This window comes from Pogona vitticeps, chromosome 4, assembly GCF_051106095.1.
Source record: "Pogona vitticeps strain Pit_001003342236 chromosome 4, PviZW2.1, whole genome shotgun sequence".
In the NCBI taxonomy this organism is placed as follows: Eukaryota; Metazoa; Chordata; class Lepidosauria; order Squamata; family Agamidae; genus Pogona; species Pogona vitticeps.
Genome location: NC_135786.1, coordinates 20,473,586 through 20,496,825, shown reverse-complemented (window position 1 = coordinate 20,496,825; position 23,240 = coordinate 20,473,586). Strand labels below are relative to the sequence as shown.

General features: G+C 42.3%; 1 protein-coding gene across 1 annotated transcript; it reads right to left on the bottom strand.

The window, feature by feature from the left end:
* Positions 1 to 3,279: 3,279 nt before the first annotated feature.
* Positions 3,280 to 22,380, bottom strand: KCNG1 (potassium voltage-gated channel modifier subfamily G member 1). The gene is made up of 3 exons (XM_020779550.3): positions 22,243 to 22,380; positions 11,107 to 11,915; positions 3,280 to 5,742 (listed from the first exon to the last, which is right to left on the bottom strand). Exons 2-3 carry the CDS (start codon positions 11,863 to 11,865, stop codon positions 4,972 to 4,974), a joined length of 1,530 nt encoding a protein of 509 aa, XP_020635209.1. The 5' UTR covers positions 11,866 to 11,915; positions 22,243 to 22,380; the 3' UTR covers positions 3,280 to 4,971.
* Positions 22,381 to 23,240: the final 860 nt, after the last annotated feature.

The following is a 23,240-nucleotide window of genomic DNA, read 5'->3' as shown; positions in this document are numbered from 1 at the left end:
GATAAGCAAATCCATTCCTTTATTAGCCAAATGTTGTTACTGTTTTGAGTTGAAATCACACAAACAATTGCCCAGTATGCACACAATAAAGATACAGATCAGCCTTTCCTAATTTCCCACTACTAAAAAAGTGCCGTTTGATATGTAAGATGTATCTCTTATGATATATTGTACATGCTTTGCTTTTTATCAGTGATAATTGCAGGTGTTTTATTATAATAAAAGACTGTGTTTTCACAAAGTCTTTCCAGCTGTATATACCGTTACAACATAGTTTTTATAAAACTCAAAACTGGAGCACTCAAGAGGGGATCTTTAAACAAATTATTAATTTCAGTGAAGTTGACTTCTAAAAAAACAAATGAAATTATGTTCCAGAAAAAGGTTGATCATTTAAAAAAAAAAAAAACTCATCTTCACAGTTGGAAGTGAAACATAGCATGGGAATTCAAGGCTACTATTGTGATTGCTGAAGCATTTGCTGTATTAATTTAGAAGCCACGGTATGTCTCCATTTGCTGTTCTGGAAGTGGGGTGAGGGAATTATTTTTTACAGTGATTCAAAGGACATCCTTCTACTGTACAATTTTTTACCAAGGGACAAAACTGAAACAAACCATTCCTCTTTCAGGATGAACAATGCTCTTTATGTTTACTCAGAACTGACTGTATTCAGCGGCATTTAACTATACCTAACCGTGCTGAATTTGCATAGGATAGCAGCTCTACACAAAGTGATACAGTAGATAACGTGACAGGCTAGGACTCAGGAGACCTCAGTTTGAATCCCTACTCTGTCATGGAACATCATGTGTGTGTGTGGCACTGGTAAAACCACTCTTTAAAATTTCTCACTTACCTTGAAAAGCCCTATCAGGGTCACTGTAAGTTGGTTCCAACTTGATGACATATAAAGCAGACGACTGCACACATAGCTATAGGGCAGCAGCAGACATTACTAATAGCTGCAGAATGTATTTGGCCAACAGATTATAGCTGAAAGCATGCCAGTATCAGAAAGACGGACTGGGGCTGTCTTATTTGAGAAAATCAGACTTGAAAGAATTTGTGAAGGGCAGTAACAAAACAAAAATGGTGAATTTGCAAATAATGAAGTGAGAAACATTCCTGCTGTATATCAGAGGATTTCAGCAGCTAAGGAATTCTGTCTTCTAATTACAGGCTGTTTCTGTCCCTAGTTGGGTAAGTAGGTTTTTGCATCGAGAATTTTGCAAGATGTGAGCCAAACATAGTTCATTCTGTAGTTTGTTGGATGCAACAGGATAAATCCACTGACAAAATTGTTTTTCTCAGGAGAACAGGGGCAGGACACTGCTCTTATTCCTACCCTGTAGTCACTTGTGAAGCCCCAAAAGCTGACTGAGATAGCTGGGGAGCCCTCCAGAGACATTTCTGAATGGTGGTAAGGATTGTGGGTGAAAAGAAAGGCAATTCTGTTGTGCTAGTGCTTCAATGACAGCATTGTGTTGGATTTGGACCATTAGGTTTTCAATCCTCTGAATGCGTCTGCCAGAATAAGCCCCACTGAGCACAGTGAGATGTAGTTCTCAGCAAGCATACAAATGATCAGGATGTACATTGCCCATGTGAAGTACTGTGAGCTAATGCTCTTTTTCACATTAGGGAAGGAACCACCTATGAAGTTCATCTGTATTATAAACCAGCACTGAACATTAATTTATATTTTACTCCCTGGCTGATAAAACTGTCTGATCTGCATGCATTGCATTCCAGGATCTGATCTTGCAACATGACTTACTAACCTCCCTGTATGCCCCAATTAATTGATTAAGATGATATAGCTCAATGAGTATGTCTAGCAGAAATAAGTGAAGACCTAAGTAATTTGGTCTGAAAGGTTAATAAATCCAACTCAGTCATTACAAAGTACTGTACTGATAGGACCACTTAGAAAAGAGGTTGGAAGGTGAGTTAATAAAAGTGACTTCCCAACTTCCATCCATTTGGAAAGAGTTCGTTTCCTGCACAGCCCCTGCCTGTCTGCCATGGAGCCTCAGCATGTTGGAAAGGATTCTGAAGCACACTCTAATTGATTTGTACAAAGCAAGAGTCATGCATGTTGGGCCTAATCATCAGTCTATTCCACGAGGCATTTCCCTGGAACTGCACTTCTGTGAAAGGACAAGCTTCTTCTTGAGAACTGTCTATTATGTACTGATTTTCTCACTTTGGAAGTCCTGGTGCATTTCCAAGGGTCTCCAGACTTTCTTGGAACATGGTCTGCTCATCACAGATTATAAACAAACCGTCATGGTACCAAATCTGCACAGTTGCAAAGTTATTTGAGTCACCTTGTTCTTCAGTCTGGACAGTCATTGTTATTTGCCCACATTGACAAAATTCCAAGTAGCATACAGGTTGTGCTACTTGAGTGCCAGTCATTTAAAGTGTGTGAAATAAAACCATGCGGATTTAGTCACTAAAGAAACATCTACAAATTTCTGGGGGTTTTCTTGTTGTTTGCCTGTTCATAAATATTTACCAAGGATAACCAATTTATAGAGACAAAAATGCCAACACAGATTACTAAAACACAAGCCCAGTTTGTCTTGAAATGAATTAGACAAGAATGCATTGTGATAAATGCAGAAATTGGAATGTTTTTTTACTACAACTACTAGAGTAGTACTACACCTTCTAGGAGTTGTAGTAATAATCCTGCTGCCTAGGGGATACTGGGAGTTGTAGTTTCAGAATGTAACTATTTCAGCTTCTGGGTGATGGTAGGTGCTTGATTTGTTTTCACTGTTTATAGAAGCACTTTGTATAATTACCAGCACACTGAGCTAGGTACCTGGCTGCAGGCTAGAGGTTGGGAGTTTGATTCCCCACTGTGCTTCCAGGGAGAAAAGCCAGCCTATGTGGCCTTAGGCAAGCTGCACAGTCCTAGGGTGCCCCCAAAAGAAGGGAATGGTAAACCATTTCTGAGTATTCTCTACCTGGGAAACTCTGAAAAGGGCTGCCATATGGCAGAACTGACTTGACAGCGCATGATTATTATTAGAGAGCTTAACCTTACTAGAGAAAGACCAAAAAAGAAAAAAAAATTAGAGAAGAAATTTCCACCTTTTTAGATTTCACTTCTGAACGACTTGCTGGATGACCGATGACTCATCCAATATATAACCTCTACTTTGTGTTTCTGGCAACTTGTTTTGATAATTTCCCCTTCTTTAAGGACACCAGATGTCCATGAGTTATTTCCATCTACCATACTAATAATTGTGGCAATTCAGCTTGTCACAGAAGCTTTATTTCCTTCTATTCCATGCAGAAAAATAACAACTACGAGGCAGTGATCGGCATGGTGTGATATTTTGGTGCATATTGTGTTTGATTTGCAGTTAGCTACCTTTTTGTTATTGATGTTAGAGGACACAGAGCAGAAGGACAGCCTTTTCAAGTCAGTCTAATGCAGCCAGTATCCAAGAGACTGAGGATGATTATGTAATGTAATTTTCCATAAACAATGGAAGGTCACTTGCACATGTGATTTTAAAGAACAGTTATATAGGGTTTCAAGCCTAGTCCTAACCAATACCACTAAAATTTGAGCTCCTGGGCTTATCAAGACAGGACTGGATATGAAAGACCACTTGCAAAATATCTTCTGATCATAACTCCTTTTACATAAAGTGGTGCCTCGCTTAACAAGGATAATCCGTTCCAGCGAAATCATTGTAGAGCGAAATCCTCGTTAAGCGAAATAAAAAATCCCACTGAAACACATTGAAAACCTGTTCAATGTGTTCCAATGGGCTGAAAAACTCACCATCCAGCGAAGATCCTCCATAAGGGCAGCCATTTTCGGTGCCTGTAAAGCGAGGAATCCGTCCAAAAACACAGTGGGGAGCCATTTTACACAGCGGGCAGCCATTTTGAAGCCGCCGATCAGCTGTTTTAAAAATGTCGTAATGCGAAGAATCGGTTCCTGAAGCAGGGAACCAAAGTGGATTTTGCCTATTAAAACATTGTTTTGCGATCGCAAAACAGTCATCGTATAGCGGTTCCATTGTTTAACAAGGCAATCGTTAAGCGAGGCACCACTGTAATTCCTTTCTCACAGGAGAAGAAGAAACCACATCCAATGGGACTGGAACTGTATTCTGTCACAAAGGCTTGAAAAGTTACCTTTCTGAAAAGCAACTCTCAGAACTGCCCAGCCAGCATAGCCCATAATCTAGATGGTTATGGTACTTTGGGGCGGGGGAAGAGGTAAAATTCCCTTAGCTCAGCCGGTCACCTAAGTGGGAACTGCTGCTCACCACTGGTGAATGAATGAATAACTAACTAACTAGAACAATCAGTGATCTGCTTTGGAATGTTTTGTATTTCAAGGTGAGCATCAGATGGGAAAGAGATGGACAAGATGACCTTTTGCACTCTGGAACTAAAAAAATGCCAATGAAATAAATGAATGCATTATTCTGCAAATGCAATGGAGATAACTTTAGTATAGAGACAATAGAGTTATACACCCAAGGATTAATATGGATCTCTGAGATGGTTTATGGACCACAAGTACAGGTACAAATAACCAACAAAAAGGTCAAGTAACTGAATGATCAAAACACTGACATTCACAGTTGTTTTCTTGGAAAATGGCTTGCCTCTTTGTTACAAATGGCGACAGCTGTGCCCAGTATGACATTTTTACACAGTTCTTTTCCTTTTGGTTAATGATGCTTGGCTTTTAAAAAAATCATTTTAGGATCTTGCATCTAGACTGCAGTCGACTGAGAACCAGCAGACCTCCCTCCCTCAATAATAATGCTAATATGCATAATGACGAATAAGCCCCCATTAGCATAATGGCTAAAAGCCCTTTGTATGTTATTTGCACAACGCATCTCCCAAACACCTCTAGAAGCAACTGCCAAGATGAAATCTCTTATTGTTTGCTCAGCAATGGGCATGGAAAGTTCTGTTTCAGTCACGGTCTCTGGTCTCTGAAGACATACTTGGAAATATGTCGCTCCCCTGTGACATGTTACTTAGCTGTGACTTTGTTTTCATTAAGTACTGTGCCCTCCTGTACATAATTCTTTCCTGCTCTTGTTTCAGCTCAATGTAGGAGCGGGAAAACGTGTGGAAGATGGACGTGACAGGAAAGGCCATAAGAAGGATGCCACTCAGGATGCTGCTCAGGGCTACCACCTGGCCTGGGATGCTTCTGGGTACCATATCGCCGTAGCCTACTGTTGTCATGGTGATCACTGCCCACCAATAGGAAGCAGGGATGCTGGTGAACTCCTGAGAGTCTGCCATCTCGTTTTCAATCACGTACAAGAGGGGTGCGAACAGTGCAATGGCTACACAAAGGAACAGTAGCAAGAGGCCAAATTCACGGGTGCACCTGCGTGCCGTGAGCCCCAAAGTCTGCAGACCAAGGGAGTGCCTAGCAAGCCGCATGACATAGAGAATCCTCAAGGCCCGGAGTATGCGGAGCACCAGGCCGACCTTGTCCAGGTAAATGTTGCCAGAGCTTGGCTTTTTATTACTACCCACAGAAGCACTGTCGAGAAGTAAAGTGATGTAATAGGGCAGGATGGCAACAATATCGATCAAGGTCAACGGATTCCTCAGAAACACAAATTTGCTTGGTGCCTGGATGAACCTCAAAAGAAACTCCAAAGAAAACCATCCGACACAGACCGATTCAACGATGAAAATGTTGTAGCACATCTGAGAACATTCGCCCTGGAGTGGAAGAGAAGGATATGTGTGAGCTCTTTGAACTTAGTTTGGCAAAACTCAGAGGGACATTTTGTTCAGAACATTAACAAGTGCTTGGCTTAGATGAGGCCAAATGCCATTTAGTTCAGCATTCATCTTCCAACTGTGGATAGTCATGCAGTGGTGCCTTGACTTATGAACTTAATTGGTTCCGGAACTCCAGTCGTAACTCGAAATGGTCGTAAGTCAAAGCACCATTTCCCATAGGAATGCACTGAAATGCAATTAATCCGTTCCGGCTGGAAAAAATAAAATAAAAATAAAAATAAACAATCACTGCAAGAACCATAAGAAATGCGATTAATCCCTTCCGGCTAAAGGGGGGGGGGGAAGCAAGCAAAGCATTCAAGACCCATCGGAAATGCAAAGAAAGCAAAGCAAAGAGCAAGCAGAGTGTGCAAGACCCACCGGAAATGCAAAGAAAGCAAAAAGCAAACAGAACATGCAAGACCCATTGGAAATGCAAAGAAAGCCAAGCAAAAAGCAAGCAGATCATGCAAGACCCACCAGAAATGCAAAGAAAACAAAGCAAAAAGCAAGCAGATTGTGCAAGACCCATCAGAAATCTAAATAAAGCAAAGCAAAAAGCAAGCAGAGCATGAAAGACCCATCAGAAATGCAAAGAAAGCAAAGAGCAAGTGAACTGTGCAAGACCCATCGAAAATGCATAGAAAGCAAAGCAAAAAGCAACCAACCCCCCAAGACCCATCGGAAATGGGGAAAAAACAACGAAAAGCAACCAAACTCCTCAAGACCCATCGGAAATGGGGGAAAACCCCAAAAGCAAGCAAACCCCCCAAGAACCATCAGAAATGGGGGAAAACCAACAAACCCCTGAAGACCCATCACAGCACAGAAACATAACCCCCCCCAGCCCAAAACCACACTGCAAAAACACCCATAACAGTTTTTAAAAAGCAGAAAGCAGCACCTTACCTTACCAGGCAGTCCGAAGCCTCCTCTGATAGCACTCACTCTAACTGTTGGGGCGAAAGAGCTACAAAGAAGCAGCCTCTTCGCCTACCAATGGTTAGCAATTTGAATTTCCTGCCTTTTTCCCCTGCCCTTTTCTGTTCGTAACTGGAACCTCCAGCCACAATTCGAAGCAAACTTTTGCGGCCAGAGCTGGTCGTAAGTCGAAATGGTTATAAGTCGAGGCACCACTGTATATCCTTGGAAAGCCAGGACAATAAGGCGATTGCCTATTCTCATACCCAGGTTTGGTGTTATGAAGCAGGCAGCCTCTGTTCAGCACAGGGTTGGGGACCATGAGGTTCTGTACATGATGTGGGGCTCCAATTTCCATAATCTCCTATCAGTGATTATGCCAACTATGACTAATGATAGTTGCAGTCCAACTACATCTGGAGAGGCACACTCTCCCCGGCCCTGATTCAGACCCCATGACAAACATCTACTGTTAGAATTATTCTTCATGAAATGGTCTAATCTGTTTTAAAAGTCACCGAAGCTAGAATCCTCCAAGAGCTTTTCTGTACCCAGGTCGGAGAGAGATCCTTGAGAACTTCAGCAACTGCAGGAGACCCCATGAGTTCTGAATCCCTTTTCTCCTGAAACTGTTTCAAATATAATGTCACTCAAGCATTTCCGTTCTCAAAATCTCGTTTCTTTTTCAACATCTCCCAGTTACCTCCTCTTTCTTACTTTCTCCAGTTCCCTCAGGTAACTTACTCACCAGTAGGCATGTTCCACCATATTCCCCTTCCAATTTTTTTTTCAATTAACCAATACTTCACTGTAGTCTTTCCCAACCAGGCACCCTTTAAATGTAACGGATTAGAACAACAATTATACCTGACCAGCAAGCCACAGGCTATGCTGACTAGGAGGATGGGTGGCTACAGTGAAGTGATGCTTGCATAATTATGTTGTAAACTGCCCGGAGAGTGTGAGCACTATGAGGTGGTATTTATTTATTTATTTATTTATTTATTTATTTATTTATTTATTTATTTATTTATTTATTTATTTATTTATTTATTTATTTATTTAACTTATATGCCGCCCACACTACCCGAAGGTCTCTGGGCGGCTTATATATTGAATCATCATCATCACACTCAACAACAACACATACCCCCCCCCCCCCCGCTATAACAACTGCAGTGGTTACCAATCCATTTCCGGGCCCAATTCAAGGTGCCTATAACTTATAAAGTCCATATGGGTTGTGTCCTGGCTATCTGAAGAACCATATTTCTCCATATGAGCCTTCCTGGCTCTTTAAGATCTTCAGAGGAGGCCCTTCTCTTGGTCCCATTACTATCACAGATGAATTTGGAAAGAAGAGAGGGCCTTCTCTTTGGGTGCTCCCAGGTTGTGGAATGCTCTCCTTTGGGAGGTCAGGTTGGCCCCCTCCCATTTACCCGTCTGCCAACAGTGGAAGATCCACCTCTTTAAGAGGGTTTTTAATAACTATGATTGACATGCTAGATGCTTTATTTTTCCTACATCTGTTTTTAAAGTATTAAATGATTTTCAATTAAATAATGGATTTTTCATTATTACATGTTCTATTGCCTTTCTATCTGTCACTTATTGTGCTTTTAATATTATTTCTGTTAACAGTTCAGGTCAGGCAAAAACAAAAGAAAAGTAAAATATTAAGAAGAAAAAATCTTGTGGCACCATAAAAACTAACTAAGTGGTGCCTCGACTTACAACTGTCTTGACTTGCAACCAATCTGAGTTACAACCAGCTCCGGTTGCAACATTTTGCTTTGACTTGCAACCAGCGCTTTGAGATACAACCGGAAAAAAGGCCTTTTCCCCCACTGTCCCCTCCTTCCTTTCCTACCCGTTTTTTAACTTTAGAGGTCATCTTAGGTTTTTAAAAAAGTTTCTCCCTAATGGACGGATTAACTGCTTTTGCATTAGTCCCTATTTTTCGTCCCTGCTGGAATGGGGTTCTTTATTTGTTTTAGACTCCAAACTCTCTTCCCCCCCTCCAACTGTCTTCTCTCTCTCCTCTCTATTTTTGTGCCTAAAAGCACAAACCTTTGTCGAGAGGTCTATGTACCCCACTGGTTGCCTTCTTTCTTTCCTCTTTTCCTCACTGTTCCCTCCCTCCCTTCTTTCCTGCTCTGTTTTTAACCTTTAAAATGGCCAGAATGGATTAATTGCATTTCACTGTATTCCTATGAGAAATGGTGCTTTGAGTTACAACCAACTTGAGTTACGACCATCATCCCAGAACGAATTAAGTTTGCAACTCAAGGCACCACTGTACTATATTTTAATGTGAGCTTTTGTGGACAAGCTCATTTCCTCAGACATAAGTATGTCTCCTTCATGGATTGCTGCCTTGTCGTGGCGAAGGGGCTTGAGTAACTCAGAGAAACTATGGGCTATGCCGTGCAGGGACACCCAAGACGGACAGGACATAGTGGAGAGTTCCGACTAAACGCAATCCACCTGGAGTAGGAAATGGCAAGCCACTCCAGTATCTTTGCCAAGAACGCCCCATGATCAGAAACAAAAGGCTAAGTATGTGAAGCCACCACAAAAGATACTCTTAGTATTATCATGCCTTCCATCTATGCTCTCACAAAATTTTCTTTTTATACTCAGCATTCTTCTATTCCAGGGCAGAATCAGGTCCATGATTGCTTACCTTCAGTAGTACTGCAATATCCCATGTTCTTCCCTAGGCCATTAACTGGGTTTAAGATTAGGGTTTATAAAAAGCAAACGAGGTAGCAGAAGAGCATGCTTTTGTGAAACATTCCTTGAGATTTGCCAGGACAGACATCAATTAAACAAGTTTCCCAAGCAGTTATTTAAAAAATAAAGATTTATATAATGACCAGAATCGTGCTGCTGGTTTATACATGCATAACTTGTATGTACACAACTCACTAAGGTATACTGCTGCTAATGAGGTGCTGGTTGCATTTATTATTCATTCCTTTATCCCTTCACTATTTTACCTTCTCCCACTGAAGGGACCCAAGCTGGCTCACAATTTATTAACCACCAGCGAAAACCACAATAAATTATTGCATTAAAACAATTTAAACATATAATAAAATAGTTAACAATCCATTGAAACTACTTTAGGAAAACCTTTAAAAAGACACTAAACACATACAAAATAATAACATGTAGCAGAACTCTTAACTGGCCAGTTAGCAGTTAAAAGCCTGTCTAAAAAGGACAGTCTTCACCTTTCACTGGAAGAATAAGAGTGATGAGACCAACCTATAGCCTCCCAGGGAGCACATTACAGAACCTGAGAACAACCACAGAGAAGGCCCTCTATCTCGTTTCCACCTGATGTACGTACCTGTGAAGGTAGCTGCCCCTATCAAAGAACCAGTTACAAGATTCTTTGTAATTATTATCTGCTCTGATAATAACTGATTCAACTACCTTCCCACTTGGGAATCTAATCTTCCACCACTGCCTCTTGTTTCATCATCAATAGCTCAGTGGTTTAGGGATCTGGCTGCAGAGCCAAAGGTTGGGAGTTTGATTCCCCCCAGTTGTGCCTCCTTGACAGGGGCTGGACTCGATGATCCATAGGATCCCTTTCAGCTTTGCAATTCTAAGATGATGATGAGAATGATCACAGAACATTATCTTACACTAGATGGGATTAATGGGAGATATAGTTCAAAAACATTTGGAGGGCATCAAACTGGGTAAGCAATAGTAAACCACTTCTGAATACTCAATACCTAGAAAACTCTGGAAAGAGTTGCCACGAGACAGAATCTACTTGACAGCACATAATTCTTAGTACTTTACAGTAAAATTTAAGATATAATTTTAAGATGTTTGGGCACTTTAGTGGAATCACCCCAGCCCTCAAACTGCTCTGGGCACAAGTAAAGTGTTCTGGCCAGATGACACATAAAGAAAACTTGGTCCTCCCATTCTACTAGGCATACAAGCTGGATGGTTCTTGTATTGATCCAGAAGCCACCTTTGCCCATCCCCACTTCTCAGAGGAGTTTTTCAAATGTATTAAAAAACAGTGTAAAGAAAGTGTAAGACCCTTCATGCAATAAGCCTGCGTGAGCCAAGGAGATGAGGAGGAAAGGAATAGGTAATCAGTATGCCTTTGTATATTTAGGTGATTCTTCTATGACACACTGATGCTGGAAAATAATTATCATGTTAACCTGACAGTCCGACCCTTGAATTCCCATTGTTTAGCATAACATCAAATCACAAAGCCTACATACCAACATGGAAACCTAAACACTGTCAATAAAGTGAATCCTGCTATGCACGGTGACAAGGTAGTTAGCTATGTACAAGATTGCTTCACAGAGCAATGTTTCCCATCTTGATTGAACTTACTTTTTCCTCTTCTTCTCTTAAGCTAGGCATAGTGCTGATTGAAAGGTTGACTGCAGTGATAGTCACAAACAGCACTGATAAACAGGCAAACACTTTCCCAGGAATTCCAGATTGAGGTCTTTCCACCATGTCGTGTAATTTTTTCATGCATAGGCCAGATTTGGTCTCTGCTATGGCATCACATTGGTTTTCACTATCTATAAATTCATCCTCTGTTTCATTCAGTTCTGCAAATTCCTCCATTTTCTGCAGGTAACGCCTCTTGCAGCACCATTCCAGGTTGTCTTCCTCGATGCCCCAGTAAAGCAGCTCCTCTTGAAATGAAAGAGTGCACATCTCTCTCAACAGCCGAAGCTTCCCTGCCCGCAGGAAAGTCAAGATGGTCCTAAACGCCCCTGGGTTACGGTCAAAGAAGAACTCATTGCAGGTCACGTCATAATCATCACAAATGTTGAGGATGTCATCAAAGTTGTTGCAAAATTTTAGCTGTCCCAAGCGGGTCATGGGAAACTCATCCAGAGTGGTCCAAGGGAGCAAATATTTAAAGCCCCCAACATTGATAATTATGTGATGCTTCCGGTCTTCTGGGTGAACAAATTCATAGAGTTCTTCTTGAGGGTGGATGAATTTTGCTCTTTGGTAAAAGACTCCTTTCAGAGTTTCTGTTTCAGCAAAGAAAGGATGGTGGAAGGAGGCATCTGAAGCACAGCTCAAGGCACTGTAATCATAGTCTGAGTTTTCCCCTGGTAAAAGAGTCATCTTGATCACCAGGTCACCTCACATCACCTTGGTGCTCCAGCTATAGCTCTCTGCAAAAGAAGGGGAAAAGAAAGAGTTGAGGTCTCAGTGGGTGTGTCTCCACTCCCTGCTCTCTCTCCAAACGTTGGCAAGGATGCCCAATAAAGTATGGAATACATATACACACAGAAAGGTTAGCAGGGTATGAATATTAATAAATGACAAGGATTTATTATGGGAAGGCATCTGGATAAATAGAGGCATTGGCAAACTGGCAGTCCAGGTGGTGGTGGAAAGTGCAAGCAAAACCTATCTGCTCTTGTGAGCAGGTACCGCTCTCATCCCTGGCAGAGCTGGTGGTCTTGGACAAGATGTCGTCACTTGTCCCAGCTCCTGCCAACCTAGCAGTTGGAAAGCATGCAAATGCAAGTAGATAAATAGGGACCACCTTGGTGGGAAGGTAACGGCATTCCGTGTCTAGTCACGCTGGCCACGTGACCACGGAAACTGTCTACAGACAAACACTGGCTCTATGGCTTGGAAACGGGGATGAGCACCGCGCCCTAGAGTCGGACACAACTGGACATTTGTCAAGGGGATCCTTTACCTTTACCTCCCTGTCACTGTCCTCCTGCACCAGGGGATTGGCTTTCCCATGCTAGTCTCCTGGAAACAGTAAGTTCCGAAATAGCCTCAGTTCCCATCACTGAGGCAGTCCTTGTAATAAACAAGTCCCATTTAGAGTTGGTCTTGGAGCCTTTCAGCAAAGGCTGGCAAAGTCAGCTCATATGTTTCGGCTGTTCTCCCGCTGATCAGCACTTTGGTTGTGAGGATGGGTACCACCAGACCCATTGGTCATCTCAGGCATCAAACATTGGTGGGGCAGGTACCTTTCCTGAGGATAGGGTAGTAGGAACCCCTCTTCCCTGGCCTCTACCACTATTATGCTGGGAAGCAGATCAGAGGCTCCTGCCAGGGGTAATCATACTTCTTCCAGGCCAATTTTTTGAAAGTAGAGAGGATAGGCTCCAATTCCTCTGCCGCAGACCGCCAGGTCTCTCCTTGGCTGACCCCTTACCCAGCACTGGAGATATACAAGGCCCTGGCATTTTGCCTCCATGCTTCTTTAATGCCACCAGCATGCCTTACTCCTCTCTGACCAGCTGTTCCCTCTCACCCTTCTCCCCAGTGACATGCGGGCTTTCCTCCTCTTGCAAGGTCAGAGCTACAACTCTGCCCATACTCTCAGAGCGCTGCGAGGCAAGGGCTGATGACCTGCCAGGACCTGCTCACAGCTCCCAATGGTGCGAACCAAAGAGAATCTGCTTTTATTAGAGGGTGCCCTGAATGGAGCTTGGAAGATTTGCCTTTTTGGATGACAATTCTTAGAATCTATGATTCTAGAATCTATTATTCTGCAAAACTGATGATTCTGTGAATCCATATAAGTAACTTTGCATGTTCTGGTCCTAGAGGGAAAAGAACCCATTTTACAGACCTAGCATTGGGTAGCTTTTGCAGAGCTGCTTTCTAGTGGCCTCTGAGCCAATGTTAACGGTGTCTATAACTTTCTGTTTTGTTTTGTTTTTTTGCAAAGCTACTAGATTCTGATTTAGGGCTACTTGAGGTCAATCTGCAAACATCTGAATATTCTCCAGACCATTCAGTTGTATTTATGCAGCTCTTTCAGAGTGCTTTTAAACAAACAATCAAAAACAAAACAAATAATCTGCTTTTTAATACCAAATAATGAGTCTGGGTTTGCAATTCAAAATAATGTTAACAATAAAAATTTTATAATCTGATGTAAGTTTTAAAAATCATGCTAATTAAAAATTAAGGGTTTTTTCCTAATGTAAAAAGTTTCATTTATTTTTACATACTGATTTGTTAAAAAAAAAAACTGGGGAAGAATTTAAGTTTCCCAAATATATACTTTTATACTTTCTACACTTGGAGACTGCATAGGGATCAGACAACAAACAAAATTATACTTAAGTTGTCCATATGTGCACATTCAATTCATGAAAACTACCACTGCACTACTGACAATTCTGGATGGAGACCTGGCAGCTGGGGTGGTGGAGAACATGTAATATGCAGAACTGCATCCAACTTGGATCTGACCTTTATGCTGGAGCCTTTCTCTTGAAAACAGCAAGTGTTCTAAATGCCAGTTAAACTTAATGAATCAAGCACTCCTAGTGGGGGGCAAGGCCAGCAAAAATGGCCTTGCAAAAATGGCCTTCCTCCTGAGCCACAAAAAAATTTGTGGCTCAGGAGGAACTACAAGCAACAACCAACTAAAGGAAATCAACTCTTTTCTTGTCTCATCCATCAATTTACTCTTTGCCAGGTGATTTAGTCATTTAATCTAAATTATTGATGGAGTAAATGCCATTGCCACTGCATTGCTGACAGGTAGCCGCCTAGCCTCTATTTATAGATTTCTAACAATGGTGACAATCACCTTTTGAGGCAGTCTTTCAAGTAGTTCATATGCATAGAAAGTTCCTTCTAATATTTAATTGGAATACCATTCCATGCAGTTGAAACCTGATGGTTTTGTCTCACTATGTGGACCAAAAGAGAAAAACATTGGCCCCACCATTGACAGAATTCATCTATAATCAACAGTTATAGCAGTTCCAGCTTAATTATGATCCTAGGATTGCTAGTCTAGGGAATCCCGGGATTTCATCATATCCTGGGATTCTCTGCACACAATTCTAAGTACCTCATACACATGCTATGATTCCTTAGGAAGAACCCATGACTTTACAGGAGTTGAATTCCAGGACCATTAACCATCTTCTGCTACATTCTAGCATCTGTATTTTCCTCTAGACACATTCCAGTTTATCAGTATCATCTTCCTGGAAATATGGTCTCTTGTAGATTACTCAGAACAGAATAAAAATGGAACTACGCAATCTCATGAGCTGAATATTAGACATCCATCTGCACAACCTAGAACTGCACTTCTTGTCCTTACATGATCACACACTAGAATCCTACTGGGAATTTGCTCTGGAATAAGTAAAATCGTGTAAGTCACAGTAACAAACTTAAGCTAATGAATAAAACCCCAGTCATGGGATTGGCACACAGCCAGCCATTTGACCAGCATCTTGGTACTGTAATTAGGTGCAATTTGCCACCACAATCATATGATTTCACATCCTCCACAGTACAATCCCAGTAAGGTTCTCACATGTACTGTATTTCAGAAATGAAGTTTAATGAGCAGAGAAAACAACAGAGAAAGGAAGAATGCAACAGGACTGCAAAGTAACAGGAAGTGCGTATCTGCAAGTTCTGGTGCATCTCTTTAGGCTCAGCTCAGTTTTGATACTGATTGATGATAAAGGGGACAAAAGATTTATCATGGAAGAAGCAAGATGGTAAATTTTTTTCTCCTACCACATACTTTTAAGATCAATTAAACCAGCAGTCCTCAATCTTTTTATCCCTGCGGACCGACTGGGGAAGGCGGGGCGCCCCCCCTGTGCTGATGCGCCTGCGCAAAGGCGCACTCTCTCTCTCTCTCGTGCGCAGGTGCAAAGGGTGGCACAGTGCTTGTGTGGGTGCTCGCCCACTTGCACGCAGGCACAAAGGGCTGTGCAGGGTGAGTGCATGCAGGGGTGGGGGGAGGTCTCTCTCCGCCGCCTGGTCCGACAGAATCAATTTGAGGGCTCCACTTGCTAACCAACTATGCTCTATTCCAAACCACCCTTTTGTGACTGAATCTGTCCCTTTTCATCACTACCCCTGATATAAATTAGATTACAGGAACACAATAAGCTGTATTTATACTGAGAGTCAGACCCCTGGTCCATCTAGACCAGTGCTGTCAACACTGACTCGCCGTGGCTCTCTAGAGTTTCAGGGTAGGATTCATTTCTGGAGATACCTGATACTGTATTCTTGAAGACTTTCACGGCCGGGATCCGATGGTTGTTGTGGGTTTTCCAGGCTCTTTTGCCATGTTTTGAAGGTTGTTCTTCCTAACGTTTCGCCAGTCTCTGTGGCCGGCATCTTCAGAGGACAGGAGTCAGAACTCTACCAGAGCACAGAATTCTGACTCCTGTCCTCTGAAGATGCTGGCCACTGAGACTGGTGAAACATTAGGAAGAACATACCTGATATTCTCTGGTTGTTTCCTGCTCATCTCCTAAACAAGACAAACTTTTTAAAGCACTGAAATCAGTAAAAACCGTGTGTGTAGAATGGTACAGTGCTTCTGAAGGCTTACTGTCTGCCCACTACTGATTTGTTGTTGTTACATGCTGTCAAGTTGACTCCAACTTATGGCGACCCTATGAATGACCGACCTTCAAAATATCCTTTCCTTAACAGTCTTGTTCACCTCTTGCAAACTCACACCTGTGGTTCTTTCATGGACTTAATCCCATTTCATATTTGGTCTTACACTTTTCCTGCTGCCTTCAACCCTTTCTAGCATGGTCTTTTCCAGAGAATCTTGTCTTGTCATGGTGTGCTCGAAGTATGACAGCTTCAGCTTCAACATTTTTGTCTCCAGAGATCCAGTTCAGCTTTGATTTGTTCAACAACCCACTTGTTTGACTTTCTGGCAGGAAAATCCTTGGTGATCTATAGAACTCCTATTCAGGTTGGCTGACAGGAAATGACCAAAAAATCATCTAAATATTGTTAAAATCCATGTCTGTTTCTACAGGATAGTGTGTCCCCCAAGAGATTAATCAATAAGAGGGAGTTTGATTGTAATTCCAAGGTTCATTCTGGACCTTAATTAGAAATCTATAATTCCAGCTTTGTTGTTCTGTGCTGTCAAGTTGGAACTGACTTATAGCAACCCTAGCAGGGGTCTCAAGGTAAGTGAGACATTTAAGGAGTGGCTTAACAAGTTCCACACCCCAGTGAATTTCCACGGCTGAGTGGGGATTTGAACCCAGGTCTGCTTAATCCTAGTCTGTCACTCTATCTACTATACCATACAAGGTATCACTACTACTTTATAATGGAAGAAAAAAAAAGGTGAAACTCTTCTTTTGCCAGAAAAAAAGATTTCTGTGGCGTAGTAAGATAAAAGGATGAAAAGGCCCTTTTGGTGTTTGCCCCTTGGTTGTTGAACTCGTTGCCAAGGGAAGCTCCATCTCTGTTGTCCTTCAGCCAAAAAGATTTTTTTCAAAAAATTTAGACAGGCTTTTGGTATCTAAACTGACTATTTGCTGAAGTCAGTTTTAATCTGGTACGTGAAGTGATTTTTAATATGTCTTTTGAACATAATATATTTTTATCTGAGGTTGAATGCTATAGATCTGCAGTATTACAGGTTTTAGTTCCAATTTTATTTATATTTTACAGTGGTGCCTCGCAAGACAAATGCCTCGCAGGACAAAAAACTCGCACGACAAATGGTTTTTGCAATTGCGGTGGGTGGGTTTTGGTTTGATGACTCGCAAGACAAATGTTCCTATGGCCATGCTTCGCAAGAATGTTTTTCATTTTTTTTCCTGCCTCATGTTTGCTGATTTTTAAATGTTTTTCTATGATGTTTAAAAAGTTAAAGTTTCTGATTGAATTTTTAAAAATCATCTGCACAATATGTATGGCTTTAAAGAGCACTTAATAAACTCTTTGTAAACCAAATTTGACTTTGTTCTGACTTTTTTTGCCCATAGGAACACATTAATTAGATTTTAATGCATTCCTATGGGAAAACGCGTTTTGCAAGACAAATTTTTTGCAAGACAACATTAACCGTGGAAAGAATTAAATTCGTCTTGTGAGGCACCACTGTACTGTTGTCTATGTTGAACACTGTTTTTACTGGAAAAACCAAATAAATAGCTAATGGTGGAAGTACAAACAATATATAATAACCTTTTTTTGGCCCAGTGCCGCCCTCAGTTGTGTTAAGGCTACGCTTCCTCATCCTCTCCACTGGTCATGCTAGCTGGAGATGATGGTGCAAATTAATTCAGGGCACGGATACACTACTGAAACAAACTGGAAGCTGGACTGGTGGTTTTGAAGTAGGTTTGAACTCACATGGTACTCTCGTACTTTTGGGGTTGGTATGTGCTTCCTCTTGGGACAACTTTTAATCTGGCTGTGCGATGTGTATTAAATTGGCACAACTGGGCTCTAGCTTCCTATGTTTTGCTTTCCCAAGGCTATGCATTCCTGGAGTGAAATGTCTGCACTAAAAAACTAGAATAAAACCTCATGGTCCTTTGGGGAAACTCTCTGGTTGCCGGCACATCAACCTGGAACTACTTTTGAGGTTTTTATCCTGCACCCACCTGCCTTTCACAGTTCCTATGTTGAAGTAATATGGGCATCAGTGACAAAGGCCATGTTCTTCTGCTATGGCGTGATTTTTAATACAGTATTGGTTGTATTTATTTTTTTCCAAATTGGCATAGTGCTAGATCAGTGTTACAGATGGGGGTGGGGGGAAATAACAGATTGGACTGCAAAAATACCCTGCAGCCCAAAACCCAGGATTCTAACATTCAATATGTGATAAACCCCACAGACACAATTTTCTCCAACACAGGCGAGCACACATGCAAAAGTGATTCAAAATAAATCATGTTCATAATTGCATTAATATAAACAAGCCCCTAGTCGGGTTTTTTTTTAAAAAATTGCTTTCAGAACAAAAAAAAAATACACTTCCTGGCCAAAAAATGTGCACTCAGCTGTATGCCATATAAAATGGATATTTTTTTAAAAAAAATTCAAGTGTGCTAAACAATGCAAACTCAGAAGTATTTCAATGTGTGTGCACCCTTGAACACATCTAGAGGGCTCCAAATTGGGGACAATTCTGTGTAACAAGTACTTGTTTAACTGAGAAAAATATAACTGAAAGATTTCTTTGTTCCATTGCTACTTTCTTCCTATTTTTCTTTACCATGATGGTGTGTTTTTTTATATGCATACAAAGAAAAATGGGAGACAGGCAAGGTATGAATTTAGAGCTGCAGATTGGAAAAAAGAATATAATCCTATATATACACTTACTCTGGAGTAAGCCCAATGGATTTCAATTAGGCTTACTTCTGAGTAAGCATATGTAGGATGGGTTGCAAATCACCTAAGCAACTGATTTCGCTGCATGATTTTATTTTTCTGATCAGTTACATTCACCAAATAAAATGTAGGTAGCTATGTGATTGGTCTTCAAGAAGACACTGTCAAAAGAAATGGATCTGAAAAAAATTCTGTCCCTAAAGCAGGAAGGAGAAGCAGCAACTTTAGTGTTAAAATTCTACTCCCTCTACCACCACCTTCCAAATTTCCTCTGCAGCATTTTGATTTCTGCAATGCATCTCTGATGTAATCAGTGAACTTGTGAAAAGACTTGCTACCATTTTAAAGTGCAGACAATCTCAAAGCCCTTCCTTGGATGAAAACAATAATGCACTATTAGATACCAGGCTCAGCAGAGCTAAGCCCTAAAACATCTGAACAGGCTTGAGATCTCCTGAAGCTCCTTAATACTTCTTCATTATTTTCTGTTCTTGTAAAACACAAGTTACCTACATAATGAATGGCCTTTCTGAAAGAAACCATTACTACCAGAAAATTAACATGCCTGTGGTTCTGTTACTGATTTCCTGTCACATAAGCAAAATCAACGGACAGGTAACAGTTAGGATGGCTAAAAGCAGCCTACAGGTTTCAGAAGCAATAGTCCTGGGTATCCGTGGTTGAGGAACAACTACAGTACAGAAGAGGGCTATTGCCTTAAAGCCCTATTTGTTCAATTTCCTGGAAACCCAACAGTGGCCACTGTTGACTTACTGGACCTTTGGTTTGATCCAGTGGGACTGCTCTTAGGTAGCCCTGCCAATCTATGTACTGAATACCCAGAAAAGTTCAGCTGAGGCCAGAAGCTCAGCAAATATCTCCCCCTTAGCTGAAGGGCACCTTAAACTTCCCCACAGTTTTCCCTTGTCCGGCATTCAAATTCTGATTTGGCAGATTTAAATCCCACAGGGTAACAAGGTGACCTTAAAACTTTTGTCCTATATTATAAAGCAAGAAGAGAGCCATTACAAAATGAGGGTATTGCATATATAAGTTTTAAGGGGCTTTTTTTTTTTAAAAAAAGAGCCTTCATTATTGTAGTTTAGCTGTTGCCTGTAGCTGAGTGATTTTATACCTGGAGAGAAATCAATTCAATATTGGTCAAAGTTCTGGATTTGTCTCCATTAAAAAAAGAAGTAACCTTGCGGGGTAAGAACTTTATTTCTTTGTAGCAGATTGTTCTGCAAATACTGTATAGTAAATTCATTCAAATATTAATTCCAGAAAACGAGTTGTTTTTGTTGACAAAGGTGGGGGTTATGCAACATATATTTGTGCTATAAACTGATTTCAAATACACTAACTTTCCACAGAAGGCTAAAGTTCCAAGACAACCATTAAACACACTTTAAAAACCCTTAGAAAGTTGCATGATTTGAAATATAATTATAAGAGCAAAAGAAAACAGTGCTAAGAACAGAGAGATTGAAATGCATCAGAGGCAAAGACAAAGAGTAAAGCTAATTTTAACAGTACTGTAAAGCTCAACTAGAATAAGAAAAAAAAATCATCCCTTCTCTTAATCAAGCAAAGGACAAATAGAAAGGATAGTAAAAACTAACTTCAATGCATCACTTTCATCAAACTTAGGGATAGCATTCAACTAAAGCAAGAATGAGAAAGCCACAGAATTACAACTACTGTAGTGGTGATTCCAGGATGTGTATGTGTTATATTGCACATAAGAGTCTTGTGGCACCTTAAAACCTTACACATTTCTTTTAACACAAGCTTTCATAGACTGCGGCTCTTATCAGACACAATGTACTTCATGGTTCTGTTCAAAGGCGGCTTTAGTCCACAAAGCTTATGACAGACAAAATTGTCTTTAAGGTGCCACAAAAGTCTCCTTGTTTTTGGTGCTTTTAGTCACAAAACTCGTTGTTGCTTAGTTGGCTAGTTAAGTTAATCAAGGAGAAATACAGTACGACTCTAAAAGCAGGCAAACAGCACAGAAGTTTGCATTGTTACTGACACTTTGGTCAATAAACAAAGCGATTTTGCCTGTGCTGAGAAATGCAAAAATAATTTTTAACATGCATGATGGCATGCAGTGCAGTTCAATATTATCATTTGCTTTTATTCAGAGCTCCCATTGCCCATTGGGCAACTGTCTTCAAGGGCTAATATCTTATTCCATACACTGAAGGCGCTGAATTCCTGCTAAGGCATATATCTTAGAGCTGGTGAAGATGGGGGGGGGGGAAGCAAAAGAATCAACCTTTGCAAAATTAAAGCTACAATCCCATGCATACTGACTTGCAAGCAGGTCCCGGTTAATGTGACAATGGTGGTGGGTGGGATTTCTTTTGGATAAGCATGCACAGGATCAAGCTGCACACCTAGAGAATGCAAGGACAGGGCATGTGCAAATACACCTGCACCAAAGAGAAGCTCCTTCCTACTTAGTGGATAAGCCCAAGGACGATTAGACATTATTATTATTATTATTATTATTATTATTATTATTATTATTATTATTATTATTATTATTATTATTATTATTATTATTATTATTATTATTATTATTATTATTATTATTATTATTATTATTATTAAACTACCCCAGTGGGACTCCACTCTGCAGTTTCTCAGGTTTCCACCCAAAGGTGAAAATGGTACATAAAGGAGATGAAGGACTATTGCAACCACAGGCAGTAGTAGCTGTGATAATTACCGGTGATTTAGACCAGATTTTGAAAAGGTTATTTTTAAAAGACCACAACTCCCATAATCCAATTGGCTGGGGGTTTTGGAAGCTGATGTCCAGAAAAGCAAGGTTTCCCAGCCCTGATCCCGATCAACGACATCTCGTACTCTGCTTTTTCATCACAAGGAGAAACATGGGTGCCTGCCAGGCAGGGCAGGGGGACATGGAGGGCGCTCCACCCCAATCCTAAACTAAGCATTTCTTTAAAAGTGTCCAGGTAAAAGCTATAGCCAGATCAATACATCCAAACGCCCCGAATTATTTCCGCGGACGCCCTTGATGAAGAATTGACCGAGATCCAATAGAGCATAAAACTCCCCCCTCTATGCGCACGAAGGGGGGGGGAAGGAGCTTGTTTTTAAGGGGAGATGGAAACCCGCATTAAGGCTTTTAAGCCGGTTCCACCAAAGATCCGGAACGAGCCCCCCCCCCCCGATCCATCAGGCAGCGGCGGCCGGGGCGCCCTGGCCGTTTCGCTTTTTGGAAAGAGGACAAACTTCGCTCGAAAACTTGCTTCCTCCCGACAAGTTGCGCCAAGCGGGTGGCCTTCGCGGGAGCCGAAGGGGAGCGAAAGCGGGTCGAGACGAGGCAAATCCACTTACTTGCAACGAGAACGCGTCGCTTCTCTCGGGCAGGCAGAGGACAGGAAGGCGACCCAGCAGCCGGGAGAGGAGAACGGCGGCAGCGGCAGCGGCAGGAGCGCGGCGGAGCAGGCGAGAAGGGCCGCGCCCCCAGAGCGCGAACGGCGGCGGCGGCGGCGGCGGGACTGCGCCTCCGGGACATTTGCCGCGGCGCTTCAGGAGGGAGAAGCGCCCTCATGGTCACCGCGGCGCAGGCAGCCCGCGCGGCGCCTCCCGTCGGGCCCTGAGGGAGGGCTTCCCGCCCTCCCGAGAGGCGAGGCGAGAGACGTCGAGGAAGGAGAAGGGCACACCCTGCACACACACGCCACGGACGCGCGCCCAGCCCCTCGCCGCCTCGCCCGTGCAGCGACGGGGAGCGGCGGCACCTCCCAGCCTTGCGCGGAACAGGACGCGCCGCCTTGCAACAGGTACGCGGGCACATCCCGCCGACCGCAACCAGGCGGGCGCGTACACGCTTCGTGGACCATCTCGGTGAGGGAGGTTCCCCCCCTCCACACACACACACACCCGTCGCTGGCGAGCGGGGAACACGCGTCTGGACGGCCGGGCAACAAGTGGGCGTGGAAAGGGGGCCGGACGCGCGCGAAACGTTCCGTGAGGAGTAAGCAAAGCTCGCTGTTGCTGGAGTCCAGCATCCCAAGGGCGGTGCAAGAGAAGCCAGGAGAAATGCGAGAGGACGCTTTGCGGAGTCTGCCCTCCGCATTTCCTCCCCGGTGCCGGCCCCGATAGTGGGCAGAGCGTGGTAGTTGCCTCCGACAACTGCTGAGTTATTATAATATATATTTTTAGTGCTAGAGAGGGGAGAGGAAGAGGTGTCCAAGGGATGCCCTGCCTCAGGCGCCAAAGTGACTTGAGCACCCTCAGAATGGCAGTTGCTGGAGTCAAAGGGGACAGGTATCTTTTGCGGAGCTGCCTCAGGCAGCAAGTTATCTATGGCGGCCAGAATTGTATTGGGAGCA